Below are 14,997 nucleotides of genomic sequence, written 5' to 3'. Positions count from 1 at the left end.
GCTCTGAATAAAAATATGCTTGCAAAAATATGCTTGCCTCAATTTATACAGCTTTGAAATAAATAAAAATGAAATCCAAAACAAGATTTTTAGCAGTGATCTTGCAGTAATATCAGATCAAACTTCTAGGCTGGTACTACTGAAGCAATGTTGTCTTTAACATGAAAACATACTGAGCATCAATTATTTTACATATTTATTGCCCTTTGGCAGCAGGAAGGTTTTGTATTTATTAAAAAAAAATCAATACTTTGGAAAGAAATGGGCTAGAACTTGCGTTTTCTGACATAATTGGAAAATTACAGCAACCCGGATTGAATTATACAATGGTCCAGACAGGCCGGCGGGCCATACGTTTGGCATGGCTGTACTAGATCCTAAATCACTGGGGGGGAAGATTTACTCGACTCATATAAAACAAAAAAAAATAAGTATGCACTCATTTTGTAGAATACAACAATTTCCACTATATTTGAAGAGTTAGTTTTCAAGGCAAAGTTCAGGCAGGACATCCTCACTTGCTGGCTAGCCAGCTGGTTCAATAGGCATGGCGCGTCACGTGAAACCGATGCGGCGCCATCGCTCAAAGTGCCGGGAATAATTAGAACGCTGCTTGCAGCAGAATGGCCGTGTCACTAGAGGAAATTGTATTTTTATTTACTGTGTCGGGCCTCCCTGCCCCCTCCCCCGCCTCCTAAAGGCGCTGTCAGGCGGCACCGCGATGCATCTACTGCTACAGTATCGCTGCACTCTCTCGTGTGCAATAGCCCGGCTCCATTTTGTTGTTCATTAACTACTATTCACCTGCTTGGCAAACCTCAAATGAGGAGGGAACAAAAACTCAACTTGTTTTGAGCAGGATATAAATGAAATGTATGAAGGCCTTAAGCGTAATTTAGTCTAAATAATAAATTGTGCATCTTTTCTAGATGTAGATGTATTGTGTAGTGCAAAGCAAAGAAATGCTGCAAAGCAAGAGGGGGAATACAAACTGTGGAGATGATGAAAAACAAAATCAAATACGTTTTAAGTTTACACGTCTGTTCTTAATGTTATGGTATTAAATTGTTAGACGTAGATACAAAAATGAAGAATTACTTCTACTGTATGATTAAATTATAGTATTGCTAAATACTACAAAATGTCTGTGATTGTCAAATTCTAATTGAATTGCGTTACATTCATTCCAATCACTTTTCAACAAATGATCAAAATAATCAATTGCGCACAATCACAGGTTTTAAACCCTCGTTTTTGAGATGAACACTTTGATCCAATTTTAAACCTCTCCTTCTCTAAAACCCACCACTCAATGTTGCCATCACTTATTTATACTGCACTCTATAAAATACCTGTAAAACATTTTATAGTGATTGCAATTTTTCCAAAGAAAATCTAACAAGGTTGTTCATTCGATCTGTTTGTGTGTTTCTTTTCAACGTTTTCAGGAGTAAACTGAGGGATACATATATTCGAGTATATAAATCTGACTCGTAGGCTAAAAAGAATCCTGTCATCGATCTGTAATAGATCACAGTAGAAAATGAAAGCTATGTGGGACTCACTCTTAACCCTCCCAGGCTTCTTTTGCACACACCCGCGCAAATATCAATGGCATGCTCGTCGGCGTGTAAAACAGGTACCGGCCTTCAATCCAATTAAGGGTCTTTGATTGGAGGAAATAAATGGAGTGTGTCCGCAAAATGCCGTCCTGTCCGCATTTAGCTGATTCCTCTTTTCTTGTTTACGCTTTTTGCCTTAAGAAGTGCTTGTTTATGAATAAGCGTTTGAATCTAATAAAGCCCCTAAGGCAAGGAAGAGCGAGAAAGCAGCTAAAAGAGCGAGAGCTAGAGAAAGTGAGCGAGAGTTGAGCTCAGCGGGCCGCTAATGCAAACAATCCAATTTGGCCGCTGTGAGCTCTGCGGCGGCATGTCGGAACGGGATTATTATCTAGAATGGGCCCGGCAGGTGTTGCCGTGATACAGTGTCATCTCCAAAAACGCAGGAGATGGAGCAGGAAAAGGAGGCAGTGGGTACCTAAAATCCCAAAGATGCTTTTACGGCGAGCATTTAACAAGTGAATGGGCCTGTTAGCATCATCGCTGCTGTACCTTCTAATCAAGAGTCATCCGTCTTGCTGCGGAAGCTTTCCCACGCTAGCTTCCGCCTTTTCCGCTTCGTTAGAAACAGAAATTGCAAAGTTGTAATTTAGCTCAGCACAGTATAGGCTACATGAGTGCACTTTTCTTTTTTAATTTTTTATCACTGAATTACTGCAAAAATACTCCTACAGAAACACTACAAAAATCCTACAAATATACTGATGCAAGGATACTATGAGAATACTACAGAACTACTAGAAAAACACTACTACGGAAATAAAATTAAAATTATTTTGTGATACAATAGTTTGATGTAGAAACCTTACCGTCAACTGTGTGAAATTGAGATAATGTAAAATTTGAAACAAAAAAGCCAGGACAGGAAAGGCCTAAGACAGTGAAGAAGGCAGGGATATCAATGTTCATGAGTTTAACGGTCAGGCAGAGTGCCAAAAAGAACAAGACAAAACCAAATTGTAACCTGTATGTGTAGCGAATAGTACAGGACAGTACTGGACAGGACGCCATTGTGAGGCAGGTCGGGCCTCCAATGTAAAGAGTATTAGAAGCCTGATAAGCACGAAATGGGTTAGGACAAATAGGATACAGTTCATGAACCACTAAATAGGAAGGACGCAGAGGGGCTAATAGAAAAGAACACACCTGTGTAGCGACCAATTTGAGGGTATGCACGTACTAAAGTGCAGCAAGAACAGACAGGACAACACAAGGGTTTGTGTCAGAAAGATGAGCCATCCTCACCCACTCCATGGATTCAGCCATCCAGCTCCTACTTGTGATGGCAGTGGCGGTGAGTAGGCATGCAAGAGTGCCGCCTCAGCATTCCAGCAGTGTCAATGCCTTAGCTTGCTCGTTAGCCACACGAATTTGGGTGACACCCTCGCTTCTCCTCCTTCGCATTCTTCCGGCGTGTCCTCCTGGTGTCTCGCATTTTTCCTGTGCCGTCAGATCGTCAAGACGGGGCGATTTACGGGCCAGTTTTCCCCGAGCTTTTAGGGAATTACCGGCGCTCCATCACAGATAATCACGGTTAATAACCCTTCTCATTAAGGAGACGAGGACCACGGGTCATTAATATTGTTAATATCTTCTCTTCGTCTCTCCCGTCCATCTCGGAGGTGGAAACAAGAGGAAGATGGGCGGGAGGAGGAAAGTATTGCGACGGTGATTAAACCAACGTGATGAATCAAAAGTTATCTCCCCGATCCTCATAAGTGGAATTAAGATCTGATTAGATGTGCTCAGATAGCACAAGAGGTAAAAATCCTCCTACATCTTGCAACACAATGACAAATCATTGCACCCGTTCTCCATCATTGATACCCCCTTGGACGACAGCTGGGTGGGATGGGAGCATTAATTGTCACATACAGAGGACATGCATACCAAAAACTGAGATTGATAATTTGAATCACGTTGATGTTTAAAGTTTGCACTTTTCTTTGTGCAATACGAGTTTGTGAGAAACTTGTAAACAGATGTTTTTATATTAGGATGTGTCATGATGGATGAAGAACATGTCAGAACATCAATGATACTTTGCAAATCTTTTTCGGGCACCATTGTTCTTCATCTGATCTCTTTTTTTTCTGGGGACATGAGTACCCAGTTTATACATTTATTTGGATTCACAAAATAATCTTACCAAGGTACAACATCAGAATCTGATTCGGAATCACCTTTATTTATGATGTTGTTGCAACAATAAAATCAGAGTTGCACTCCAGTTGGCAAAATATACGAATTTGAAAAAATAATGGATTAAAAAAATCACCTCTCCTAGTAAAGTATTCACATCTTAAATAAAAACGATAAACAACTGGCATATGGCACTCTAAATTTTGTTTCACCAGTCCTTTGTGTGCTTCTGGTTTAGTGTTTAACTACCATTGAACATTGATTTTTTTAAATGTCATTGATTTTGAATAATACTGTATTCTGATTTTTTTTTTCCTCCCATCAACTATAACACTTTCATTTTAAAATACATAAGGCATTAAGAAGATTGTATTGTTGGCGCTCTTAACATTTACCAAAGAATACTGAAGTAATGGTTGTGTTCTTCCAAAAAAAGCTGTACACAGTGTTTAGAGTTACATTATCTAGAACAGCGATCAAAACTTTGGGGCAGGAAGGTCTTATGTGTATGATGTTGTAATTGCAGCTCTTTGAGACTTTTTGAGTAAAGGCTATCTAAATAAACATTACTTGACTTGACATTACACACCCAACATTACCAGATTTATGTGGTTAGTCCTTCAAATACTATCAATGAAAGCATTGATGAGGCATGTTCTATACAATGATTTGTATAGAACATACAATTACAATTGCATCTATTTGCATTGATAACAACATAGGAACCTTTTTTTTGGCAATCAGATTAGACTTGACACGCCAGGATACAATAAAACACAACAGAAAAAATGAAAAAGAATAGTAAGATAAATGGGCAAATGTTGTAAGTACACCTGAACAATAGTGCAATAAATAATTGTGTAAATGTTAACGGCAAAAGTTCCAGAAATAGTCTTGAGAAATGAAATATGAATACTAATTATGCTTTACATAGGCAAGATATATTTTTCCACAGTCTTGTGCACTTATTTAGGGTGGTAATGGCCCTGGGGGAAAAACGGTCTCTGAGCCTGTTAGTCCATGTAGCGTCTGCCAGAGGGCAGCAGGTCAAAGATGTCGTGGTCGAGGATGAGAAGAGTCTTTTATAATAGGTTGGTCCTACTGTGGTACTGCAATGCTCTTGAGACTGGGCATTAAGCAGCGTATGATTTCCTGAGTAGTGTTAATGACATTTTTGGGCTGTGGCAATGTAGCCATTTACTGTATTTCTGAATGATTTTAGTAGTGACGAAATAACCTGAATACATAAAATTTGGCAAATGTATCTAACAGATGTATGTATCCCCCAAAAATATGGGTTGCAGTTGTTACGCCCTTTTGTGCTCAAATGCTATATTTATGTTTGATTGTGATCTCCAGGCAGATTTATTTTGCTAAAAGAGAATACATTATCTCAGTCTGCTGTTTATCTTATGCTGCTTTCCCACAAGAACCCAAGTTAAAGTTTCAAAAAGTAAATAGACTATCCTCTGCTTGACAGCAAACTGCATTTTGCTTAATAATGATGGTAAAAACAACAAGTTGAATGTTGGCTGAGGCTTTGTGCTAATTAGTCCCAGATGTAAATATACGATACGCAACAAAAGAGACAATCATCGGTTCTTTGAGTTGCGGCAATCCGTTGGCGTGGAACTGATGGCTTCCTCACAAGGTCGGCAGACTTATTTGCGTATTTGTTTCATTTCATTATGCACCACGCTCCCCAACCCCCTAAGTCCCGCTGCGATGCACTGGGCCTTCATTACGTGTGTCACACAGGTTCAAAGTGATCCAGTCTTTATTAAGCGGCGAGGGCTCGTCGTTATGAGTGCCTCTCGTGTCTGCGTGCGAGCCACGTAATGAAGAAATCAGCGAGGGACTGGAGAAAATGAACTCTTTCTAATACCTCTCGGTCCAAGGCTGGCGCGCAAATAAGTGCTCGCCATAACGAAGACAAATCAGGTTAGAAGAGAATGCGTGCGTGTGACACGTGAAAACGATTAAGCCCCGCGGAAAAGGGCGGTGGCAGGCCAGGCGGAGGCCTAAATCGACTGAAAAGACAGGCGGCGTTTCTTCTCGTGATTTGATTTCCACACAAATGAGGTGGAAAATGGAAAGACTCGGGTTTGTTCTTTTTTTCACTTGCAGGCAGGAAACGTGAGACCAAACAATAACAGGCTCCTCCTCCGAGCATGAAGGCTCGCCGGAAGCCTTGCACCGTCCTCGGCGCAGTGAATTTGCATCAAATTGGGTTTTTTTTTCATCACCGCTTTCTTTCCCGTCAGGCTGTAATTGGCGGGCGAGAGGGAGGTGGGCAATGCACGCCTGAGGTGCTGTGTTGCTGTTTACTAGCACTATTCCCGGCTCACCTTGGAATGACGATGTTAGTAATTAGCCGACGCCACTGGTGACTATCAGGGGGCAAGTTGTGGTAGGATCACTCGGCCTTCCTAATTACAACTGGCCAGAGCATCTTTGTTTGAGATGGAATGATCAGCGCTTGCCTGTGGAAATCATCAACCAAGCCCACGCCGCAACAATTGTTCATGCAAAACAAAAACAAAAATATGTTTTGCTCATTGCACTTGAATTGCGTCACCCGTACACTACGTCCGTCGAGTTCAAGCTTAAAATGTAAAATTTGCTTTGAAAAAAAAAAAAAAAAAAACGAGTAGGAGCCACTGGGGATGTCCCTCTAAAGTCCGACCACCATGTACAATTCGGAGCACTCTCAGTTTCCAGAAATTATGTCACTGACCATCAGACAATGGACGCCCGTTGTTAAATGTTCTGTGGAATGTACGTAATTCTGTTACAGTTGAGAATTATCCTCCTCTCACCACCTGACAAAAAAATCTCATAGCCATCATTTCAATCAGCCTTAAACCACTAACAAATTCTAAGTGCATCGGAGGAAACCCCACCAACTCAAAAGCTCAGTTTGCTGGTTGGTGCCAGGCTGTGATTACATGTTCTCTGCGGAGCAGTAAAACTGCCCGTTCCATCACCCTGTGTCTCTTGGCATGGCTGGTTGGAAGACAGCACTTCAGAGAGCAACAATCAGGGCTTGGTTACGCAGGTGCCCTCACGGATCGCAACTAAGCCCACATTACAAGATTAGGTATCCACTCTGTCGACAACTTTGTCCCAACCAATCAATCCTCCCCCCAGCACTCTACGGACTTACCACTAAATTTTCACAACTGTTCAATCCGCCCCTCCTAAGAGGTGAATCATGATAGAAAACACTTTTTAAGCAGAAAAAAAAAATGGTTGAAGGATCAATCAAAAGCGCCCCATCAATAACTGGAATGAAACAACTTGGATTCAGTTTTCATGTGAGACTTTCTGGGACTCGAGAAGTAACCACCAGACAAAACTTTCCACTGCCTACAGGAAAAACATTCGATCAGACCCGCCGTCTTCTCTGCCAAATTCTGACTGCAAATCTGATGAAAAATCAAAGCGTTAGCAAAACTCAAGTTCTCTCATAGGCACTTTGGACCGTCTGGCACATCGGTGCAGGCATACATCTGCGTGAATTAGATGCGAACTGCGGCACTACTTCCTGCACAGCAGGCAAAAGAAGCTCTGCTGAGAAATGTGTAGCCTGAGCCATAAAACTGCCCACTCCATCAGCAACCACCCTCCTTGCTGCCGCCCTCCCTCCTCCCGCAGCTTCGCAGATTGATCAGCGCGCTCCCATTTGAGTGATTTCCCTCCGGATCCAAAGCTGGGCAATTAGTCGCCCGCTGTATTTCGCCTCACCGCTGACCCACTGCCGCACACATGACTCAGAGCAGCACTCTGCCGATATGAGTCCCTCCTAAGAGCTTCTCTTTTTGCGCTGCCCGTCTCCTCTTGCCCTCCCGATGTTGCTAAAGAGAATCACCAGTGGCTGGCAGACGGCCAAGAGTTTGCACCTGGAGCGATAGCCGAGCCTGTAACGCAGGCTCCCGGGGCTCAACCACCTGCGGAAATTGGCTACGATTTGCTCCTAGAGCCCGCCTGACCTGTGGGGTGGCTCTCCATAAGAACAAAAAGTCCACTCGGGAAGTGATTTCCTTAAGTGACACTTCCCAATCCAATTTGATACCGTCCGTGTGCCGAGGAGACACCAGTCGGTGTAGTGCTTTGTCCAAGATCGATAAAAGCTACGCTTACTCATATTGGAGGTGGCATTCTTGCGGTGCTCCTAGAAGGAAGTGCCCCAAGTATTCACTGGTAGTGTTTGAGCTGTTTCACAACTCCTTTTTAGGATCTGTTAATCGTGTCATCGATGTCGCTGACGTTCAATGCCAGATTATATTGCTAGCTTTGGCAACATTAAGATAATCCAGAGCACTTTTTGACCCAAGTTTTTACTTACTTTACTCATACTTCAGATTATTTCAATGTTTTTTTTCACCCTGTCCACAGCTGTAGCATGAGCCAAAGAGTAAACGAGCCTGTATACGTATCTGTACACTTGTTGTACAATACTCAGGATCAATGCTACTGCTCGCATATAATATTCTTACGGCCTTCTTTCCTTTCTTTCTCTTCCAGTCGGATGACTCGTTTGTCACATATACCAAAGGACAGCCAAGTTCACATGAGTGCCTGCGCCTACTTTGTGTTTAGCTAACGAGCTCTGTGTCCTCCTTTTTCTTTCTCTTCAACGGTTGCTGCCAGAGCGCAGTTATCTGTCCTTTAGTCTTCCTCCTCACAGCGTTGTTTTTCCTTCAAGGGTCCGATTCAAAGTGGCCGCCCAAGACCATTTCGGATATTCTGTCAGCAGCATGTGTTTATTTCCAGTCTCCATTACATACCAGTCGCTGGTTTGGTTCGATGCACAACATTTATGATGTTTAACAACGGAAAAGCAAAGCTCATTTGCAATCACATCTTGTAATTGATCCTAGCTGACTGCATGAAATAATGGGCATGATGCTCATTTGTGTGTGAAGAACTGTTGGTAAGCAAAATTGCACGAGTCATCTGTAAGTTTCCTACTGATGAATGAAATTCTCGTCTCATTTCTTTGGGTTGTAAAACTTGCTTCTTGTCATTTCCCCTCTATGTTTTTTCCTACATATCTCTAAAAAAATCTGCTTTCCAAAACATCACCAAAAGAACACTGTCTTAGAAACAGTGTCAAAGAAATACTTTTCATGTGATGAAGTATAAGTCAAATTTATGTCTAGTGTTATGAATACCAACTCAGAGTCATGTCTTTCGTGAGTTTAAACCTAGAGTTTCAGAGCGATTCTGTCCTGAGATCCTTCAAGACCCTCTTGCAAAATCTGAAAATCAGAGGCAAGATATATTCATCGTGCTTTTCACAAAGCAACCAGATCTTGCAGTCAGATCATTAGGACACATCATTGCCAGTTTCTGCTGTTGATCAAATGGTTGTCAGACTGATAATTGCTTTCTACCTAGCCAAAGTTGAGGTTCAAGTATAAAAACCTCTCTTTTGCGTTTGACTCAGTCGTCATCTCGCTTATAATTATTTGTGAATCAAGCTGTGCAATAGTGTGGAGGACGTGGGGGCGAGCCGAAAAGTGTTATACCATGAGACAACACGTCAACGTGTCAAGGAACAGGGGTTGTGGGAAAGATGACAATAAGGTGGAAAAGGTGTGGATGGGAAAACACACTCGTGGTGTGGTCCTCCTGCCTGTGATATGTTCGCTAACATTGGATGTCATCCAGAATACCGGGATCTTGGCATGACTACTTTTGCAGCCTAACTTTGAGACTGGGTCGGTTCAGCATGTTTTAAATAAACCTTGACTATTTTTTGCCAGCCATTGTAGAAAAAGATAGCTATGCGTTTGCCTTTTCCACCAAGATGTTTTGAGCATTGGACACAAGCCATAGTTTCAAGTAAACCGTTTCATATTGAAGAGTACCGGGGACGTGAACACGAGCCTCAAATGATTTTATCGGGCCTTTAGTGAGAAGTTTTTTCTTTCACCATGCATTTCTAAGTTTGAGCTTAGCCAGTGTCCGTTTGTAGGTCATATATCTTGTTCGTTTGATGTCTTCTGTTTTTTTTTGTGTTGCTGATCTTTCCGTTTCTTGGGCCTCGTTATTGTTGCTGAAGAGAATGACGAAAAAAGCTGCTTTAAAATACAACAGCTGTCAGACCAGTGGAGCTGCCCGGCCTTTTTTCCGACCTCGTGTGCTTGAATAAAAGAACAAGTTGGCAAATTTGCCCACATCAAGAGCTTCCTTTAAATGAGGAAGGCATGTTATATAACACTGTGACTGGAGGGAGCAGCAAAGTAGAGCGCCCTGGTAGATTAAAAAAAGTTATGCACAAAGAGAGAGGGGTAGGGGTATTGTGGTGTGAAAGGGCGGGGTGTGGGGGGAATCGGCTGTATGGTAGCTTCAACCTCTCAAGGCTTCCTTCCTTTCATTTCCATAATGGTGTACCGCCTTAATTGGCCGAATGTGGGCTTTCTTTCCAACTGCCTTTTGTTTGCTGACACGTCTGCGTGAAATTATTTCCACTACATTTACAGCGCAGCGTTCCTCCACGCGCTCATTAAAACTAACGCACCTTCCCCGACCGGCCCAGGCTGCAGCGAGGAATAAAACACGTTTATCTCTAGCCCTCGCCATCCCCACTTGCCTAGTAAAGCAGGCCAAAGTCTACCGTTATTATTTCCCTGCCGTCATAAAGCTGCTCACCCGCCTTTTTTCTCTCTTAGCCGAAAGAGTACATCCGGTGCACCTTTCTTTAAATTGTGTCTGCTCGTTATTAGAATCTGCCGTTATTGTTCCAGCGTTTCACAGTTGGACGTCCACTTCGGCATCTCGTTAGCACGGGCACTAACCTTAACGATGGTACACCAGCTAACAGTTAAGTGGTGCGAAAATGCAGTCGCGGTGCGGCTCATCATGGTGCTGCACCAGGGAGCCGGGCTGCATGTTTGCAGATGATGTTTGTCTGTAGTCTGCTTGTTTTCTGGCTCTTAATGTGCACTTGAAAAACTCACACTCTGTCCTTCTGCTGTAGTCAACGTCAAGCTTTAGCTACATTATTCCTCCCAATCCATGGCAAAATGCTCCACAATTACGCAGATTTTATCTTGCACTGGCAAGTATTTATGTTCTAGCATTGAGAATGCCACATATTTGTAATGAAATGAGATTTACAATACAGAGACCACTTGCTACTTCACGCTTCAGTTATCGCTGGTTCAATCCTTCGCAGGAAAAAAATAATACTTAAAAAGAAGATAAATAAAAAAAAATACAGATGCGTCACACACACTTGAGGAATGTTCCGTGCAGCCACGATTCAAGCCGTTGCTTGGCACTTCCCTTTCAGTGAGTGCTCTTGCGCACATTATCCAGTCAAAACTAGTCAAGACTGTTGATTAACATAATGGCAAGGCAAGCATAAGTGTATAAAAAAGTAATAGTTAATTCAGTCTTTCTTCCGTGCTACTGAAATAAATGATAAACAGTTTTGTAATGAATCTTTCTGCCATACAGGGAATAGTTAAATTAGAATATGCACAAAGAAAATAGAAAAATAAGTTGGAGGCACAACCAAGCAAGAGGACAAGTATCCTTGTTTTAATCAAAGGACAGGTCTCAGGTTCAAGCTATGCTTCTCATATGAAACTATTTTCCTTCAATCGAGGCCCAAAATATTTTACTTAATCTAATAAGTAATCAAAGCAAGTTTAATTATGTATATGTTTGGACGTTTTCATGTATGGCTCTCAGAAAACTACTCACTGTAGGCTTACTAATGGTTAACACAAAAAGGTCCCGCTATTCTTCTGAGCTTAAGTCAGCAGCACATTAATACAAGAAATTTAAAAAAGGGATATAATTATATTACCCAAACCATAAGACAACGAATTTAGTACAATTGCTAAAGTGGCACAGTTATTTTTGAAGGAGCAGTGACATAAAATGGGTGAATCTAAGATATTGTTGTGGTTGAACAACTTTTGGATTTACCAATTCACCTCCAAGGCACTGGTCGCTCCAATTTTCTGTAAAAGACACTCAGATTTTGTTCCTGTTTTGGGCACCTATCACTGCATCAAACATGGAGAAGCTTGGTTTGTTGAAATTTAATCAGTAAGTTCCATATCTGAGGTACTAAACTGTCACCGGAAGAAGAATCAGCTATGGCGTTTGGGTCAAAGTTTGTAATCATCAGAAGGTGGCAATCAATGCATTGATTTTTTTCTGGTGCTTTGTAACGATCGCTGCAGATGTGGAGAGGAGGCCAAGTGGTTGCTTTCCTTTGGGGACTGTATGATCTACAACATTCTCTGTGTTCATTAGCACTGATCAAGGCGCTCGCTAACAGCAGGCCTGATGCACTGTGACGGCTATCGCTGCATCAATGCACAGGGTGCCCCCCCCCATAATGCTCCTTGGTCACATTGGCACGTCCCTAAAGGGGGCCACTTTGATCTCTTCTAACTAGCCAATTCTCAACCGTCGCGTTGAATGATCCATTTTAATTTAATTGGTTGGAATAATGTTGATCATTTGCTCAAGATGATACATCTTTGTTCAGAGCAAGACTGGACTTGGTGTTCTGACCCAAGTAATTAGTGATTGCAATTGAAGTTGTAGTTTGAAATCAAAACGTTTTATCAACTGATGTTTGTTTTGCTGACTCCAAATACGTTCGGAAGGCATAGTCTTGCGTAATATTCAAGCTCTCGTATAAAATCTACAATACATGTCATCAAAACCATGTTGTCTTGAACATTATTTAAATTTAAATGAGGCGAGTCGGTCTCTGTTGCGTTCAAAAGTCTGTGCTCCTTATATGTTTGTGTGTCAACCAATTTACGGCCATGATAGGCAGTGTCTGCTTTTCAAACATTCTAAGTAGTCTTTTTACTGGCCGTATCTAGGCTAAAATGCTCCCAAACAATCTAAGTTTTGGTACACAAAGCTGTTGGCTATTGCACATGCGCGACCCTCAGCAGAGATTATAATCATGTAGAGATGCCTCTTTTTTGGGAAAAACGTATCTGGGGACAATAATCGACAACATTCATTGTCAAGGATGGTTTATTATCATTTATCGATTTTTGTCAACATTGTCATCAAATCGTTGCAGCCCTACACCTATATGACATTTAATGAATTGGCCTTCATCTTCTTTCCAGGGTAACCAAGAGGCCGCCAATCCCCCGGACGCCATGACCCAGCCCTACACCGCGGCCCAGTATCCTCCGCCCCCACAGAATGGCATCCCTGCCGAGTTTGCTGCGCCGCACCCGCTCCCCACGCCAGACTACAGCGGGCAGAGCCGTGTGGCCGAGCACACCTTGACGCTCTACACGCCTACGCCAACACACAGCGAGCCGGCACCGGGCACCGACAGCAGCACGCCCAGTATCGCCGCACCCGCGTCAGCACCGGTCAGTGTTGCTCAGCATCTGCAAACACTCTTCTCCACAAGCTGCCAGCAAGTAAACATCTTTCACTTTTCTTCATAAACTTTTAACCATGTCATTCTTAATACTTGTTTTTCCCTTACAGTTTTACGTGAGGTTAATCCGTGTTGGGCAATATTGTACAACTGTACAATCCCAAGTGCGATAATGATATATTGACTCGCGACAAGGAATATTGGGAGATCATATAAAGATATTCGTTGAGTTTTGGTTTTTGGATACTCAAACAGTGGCACCTCTTTTTAGGAGCTTCATTCATTACAGGCTTATACTTGTAGCTCGAATTGCTTGTGTAACGAGCAGGTTTTCCTGATATTTAATGATTAAAAACTCATTTGTCTTCTCCCGTCCTCCCAAAAGCATACAGGTGAACCTGAAATAGCTAAAGCGCATCTTCCTGATTTTTAAAACAACACAAACGGTAATTCAACATCAAAAAATATGATAATAAGATGAATGAGATGATATTAAAGCTTCAGTGTGTAATATTTGACTGCTTGATGGAACTGTGTTTTCTGGTGCAAGCAAGGGCCAGTGCGCAACGGTGTTAGCATCCATGAATACTTCCGCAATTATAAATATATATAAATGTATATACTGTATATATATATATATATATATATATATATATATATATATATATATATACATATATACATATATATATATATATACACTTTTTATAGTGCTGTATATATGCTGTATATAACTCAAACACTCATACACATTCATACTTTAGTACTTGCTGCGGTCATATTACTCCAAGTATGCAATCATCTGCTTATTTTTGCATGAGAAGCAGAAATGTGCATTAAAGCTGTTTTTTTGCCAGAGAGCTAAGACCCTTTATCGGGTGTGTTGCAATTCACATGAATGATTTAGGGGCCTCCTCTCATTTGTAGTCTTTGGAGTGGGGGTTCACAAGAGATGGGGGTCGAAGAGTATTCATTGGGTCTGGAGAGTATTCATTCTAAGGAGCGGGGGCAAACGTTCAAACAACCAAATTTTCGATGTTAATGGATAATTTTCTTCGGAGAGCAAACATGCAATATAGAGATTATTAAATAAAAAATAATGTTAAAGATGAAAAATGAGTTTTTACTTATTACTGAATGATAGTTTTTCAGGAGATCCCCTAAAAAGTGTTCAATTATTTGCGTTACAATAAAAGCGAACACGTTATTTTCATCATTTCAGCACAGTCAATAGTTGGAAAAATTAGTGAATAGAGCTGAAGGTTCTGCCCCCAAACAGTTTTCCCAACCTTATATTGTAAATGAGTGTATAAAATGTTACCTAACTATAATACATGAATAATTATGTTTTCTACAGTTTCGAAATATACATTGAATATAAGACATGTGTGTAAACATACTCCAAAAACATATGATTAGAATCTTGCCAATGACCACATACAATTTACCTTTAACACGTTTGGACTTATTACTGTGAGAAGTGGATAAAACTGCCCATCTGAAGGTTTGGTAATGTGTTTCCATTTTTCATTTTAATTCTGGCTTGGAATAATTCATTTGACCCGTGGTTCACCTCGGCAGTAGGAATATAGAGATACAAGTGTTGACGTTTGGTACTGCCAATACTCAGCAACACATCTAGAAAGACGATGGAGATGAGAAACCGACGCCCCACAGACCACTCGTGTTTCTCTCGTGGCCGGAAAACACATGCCCGTATTTACAGAGACCTCATGGCTACTTTGCACTTTGGTTATTTCTTGTTGACTGCTTCACCGATTTTGAATTCATGTCTTTTTTGTCATTGGTATCAACGCATCGTGCGTTGTGTTCAGCAGACAGCAGAAA

The 14,997-nt window shown here is 41.6% G+C and overlaps 1 protein-coding gene across 8 annotated transcripts in view; it reads left to right on the top strand.

The window, feature by feature from the left end:
- Nucleotides 1-14,997, top strand: part of LOC148374750 (RNA binding protein fox-1 homolog 3-like) — a 600,089-nt gene that overhangs the window by 503,593 nt on the left and 81,499 nt on the right. For 5 of the 8 annotated variants that reach the window (XM_088340502.1, XM_088340486.1, XM_088340523.1 and 2 more), the window contains one exon: nucleotides 12,884-13,189. In XM_088340502.1, coding sequence (XP_088196628.1) covers nucleotides 12,884-13,189 — 306 coding nt within the window. The remainder of the gene's footprint in view (nucleotides 1-12,883; nucleotides 13,190-14,997) is intronic. The other 3 variants (XM_088340513.1, XM_088340533.1, XM_088340506.1) reach the window with 1 other exon arrangement.

This window comes from Urocampus carinirostris, chromosome 1, assembly GCF_059441175.1.
Source record: "Urocampus carinirostris isolate Australia breed hairy pipefish chromosome 1, RoL_Ucar_1.0, whole genome shotgun sequence".
In the NCBI taxonomy this organism is placed as follows: Eukaryota; Metazoa; Chordata; class Actinopteri; order Syngnathiformes; family Syngnathidae; genus Urocampus; species Urocampus carinirostris.
This window is presented reverse-complemented; position numbering and strand designations above follow the sequence as displayed.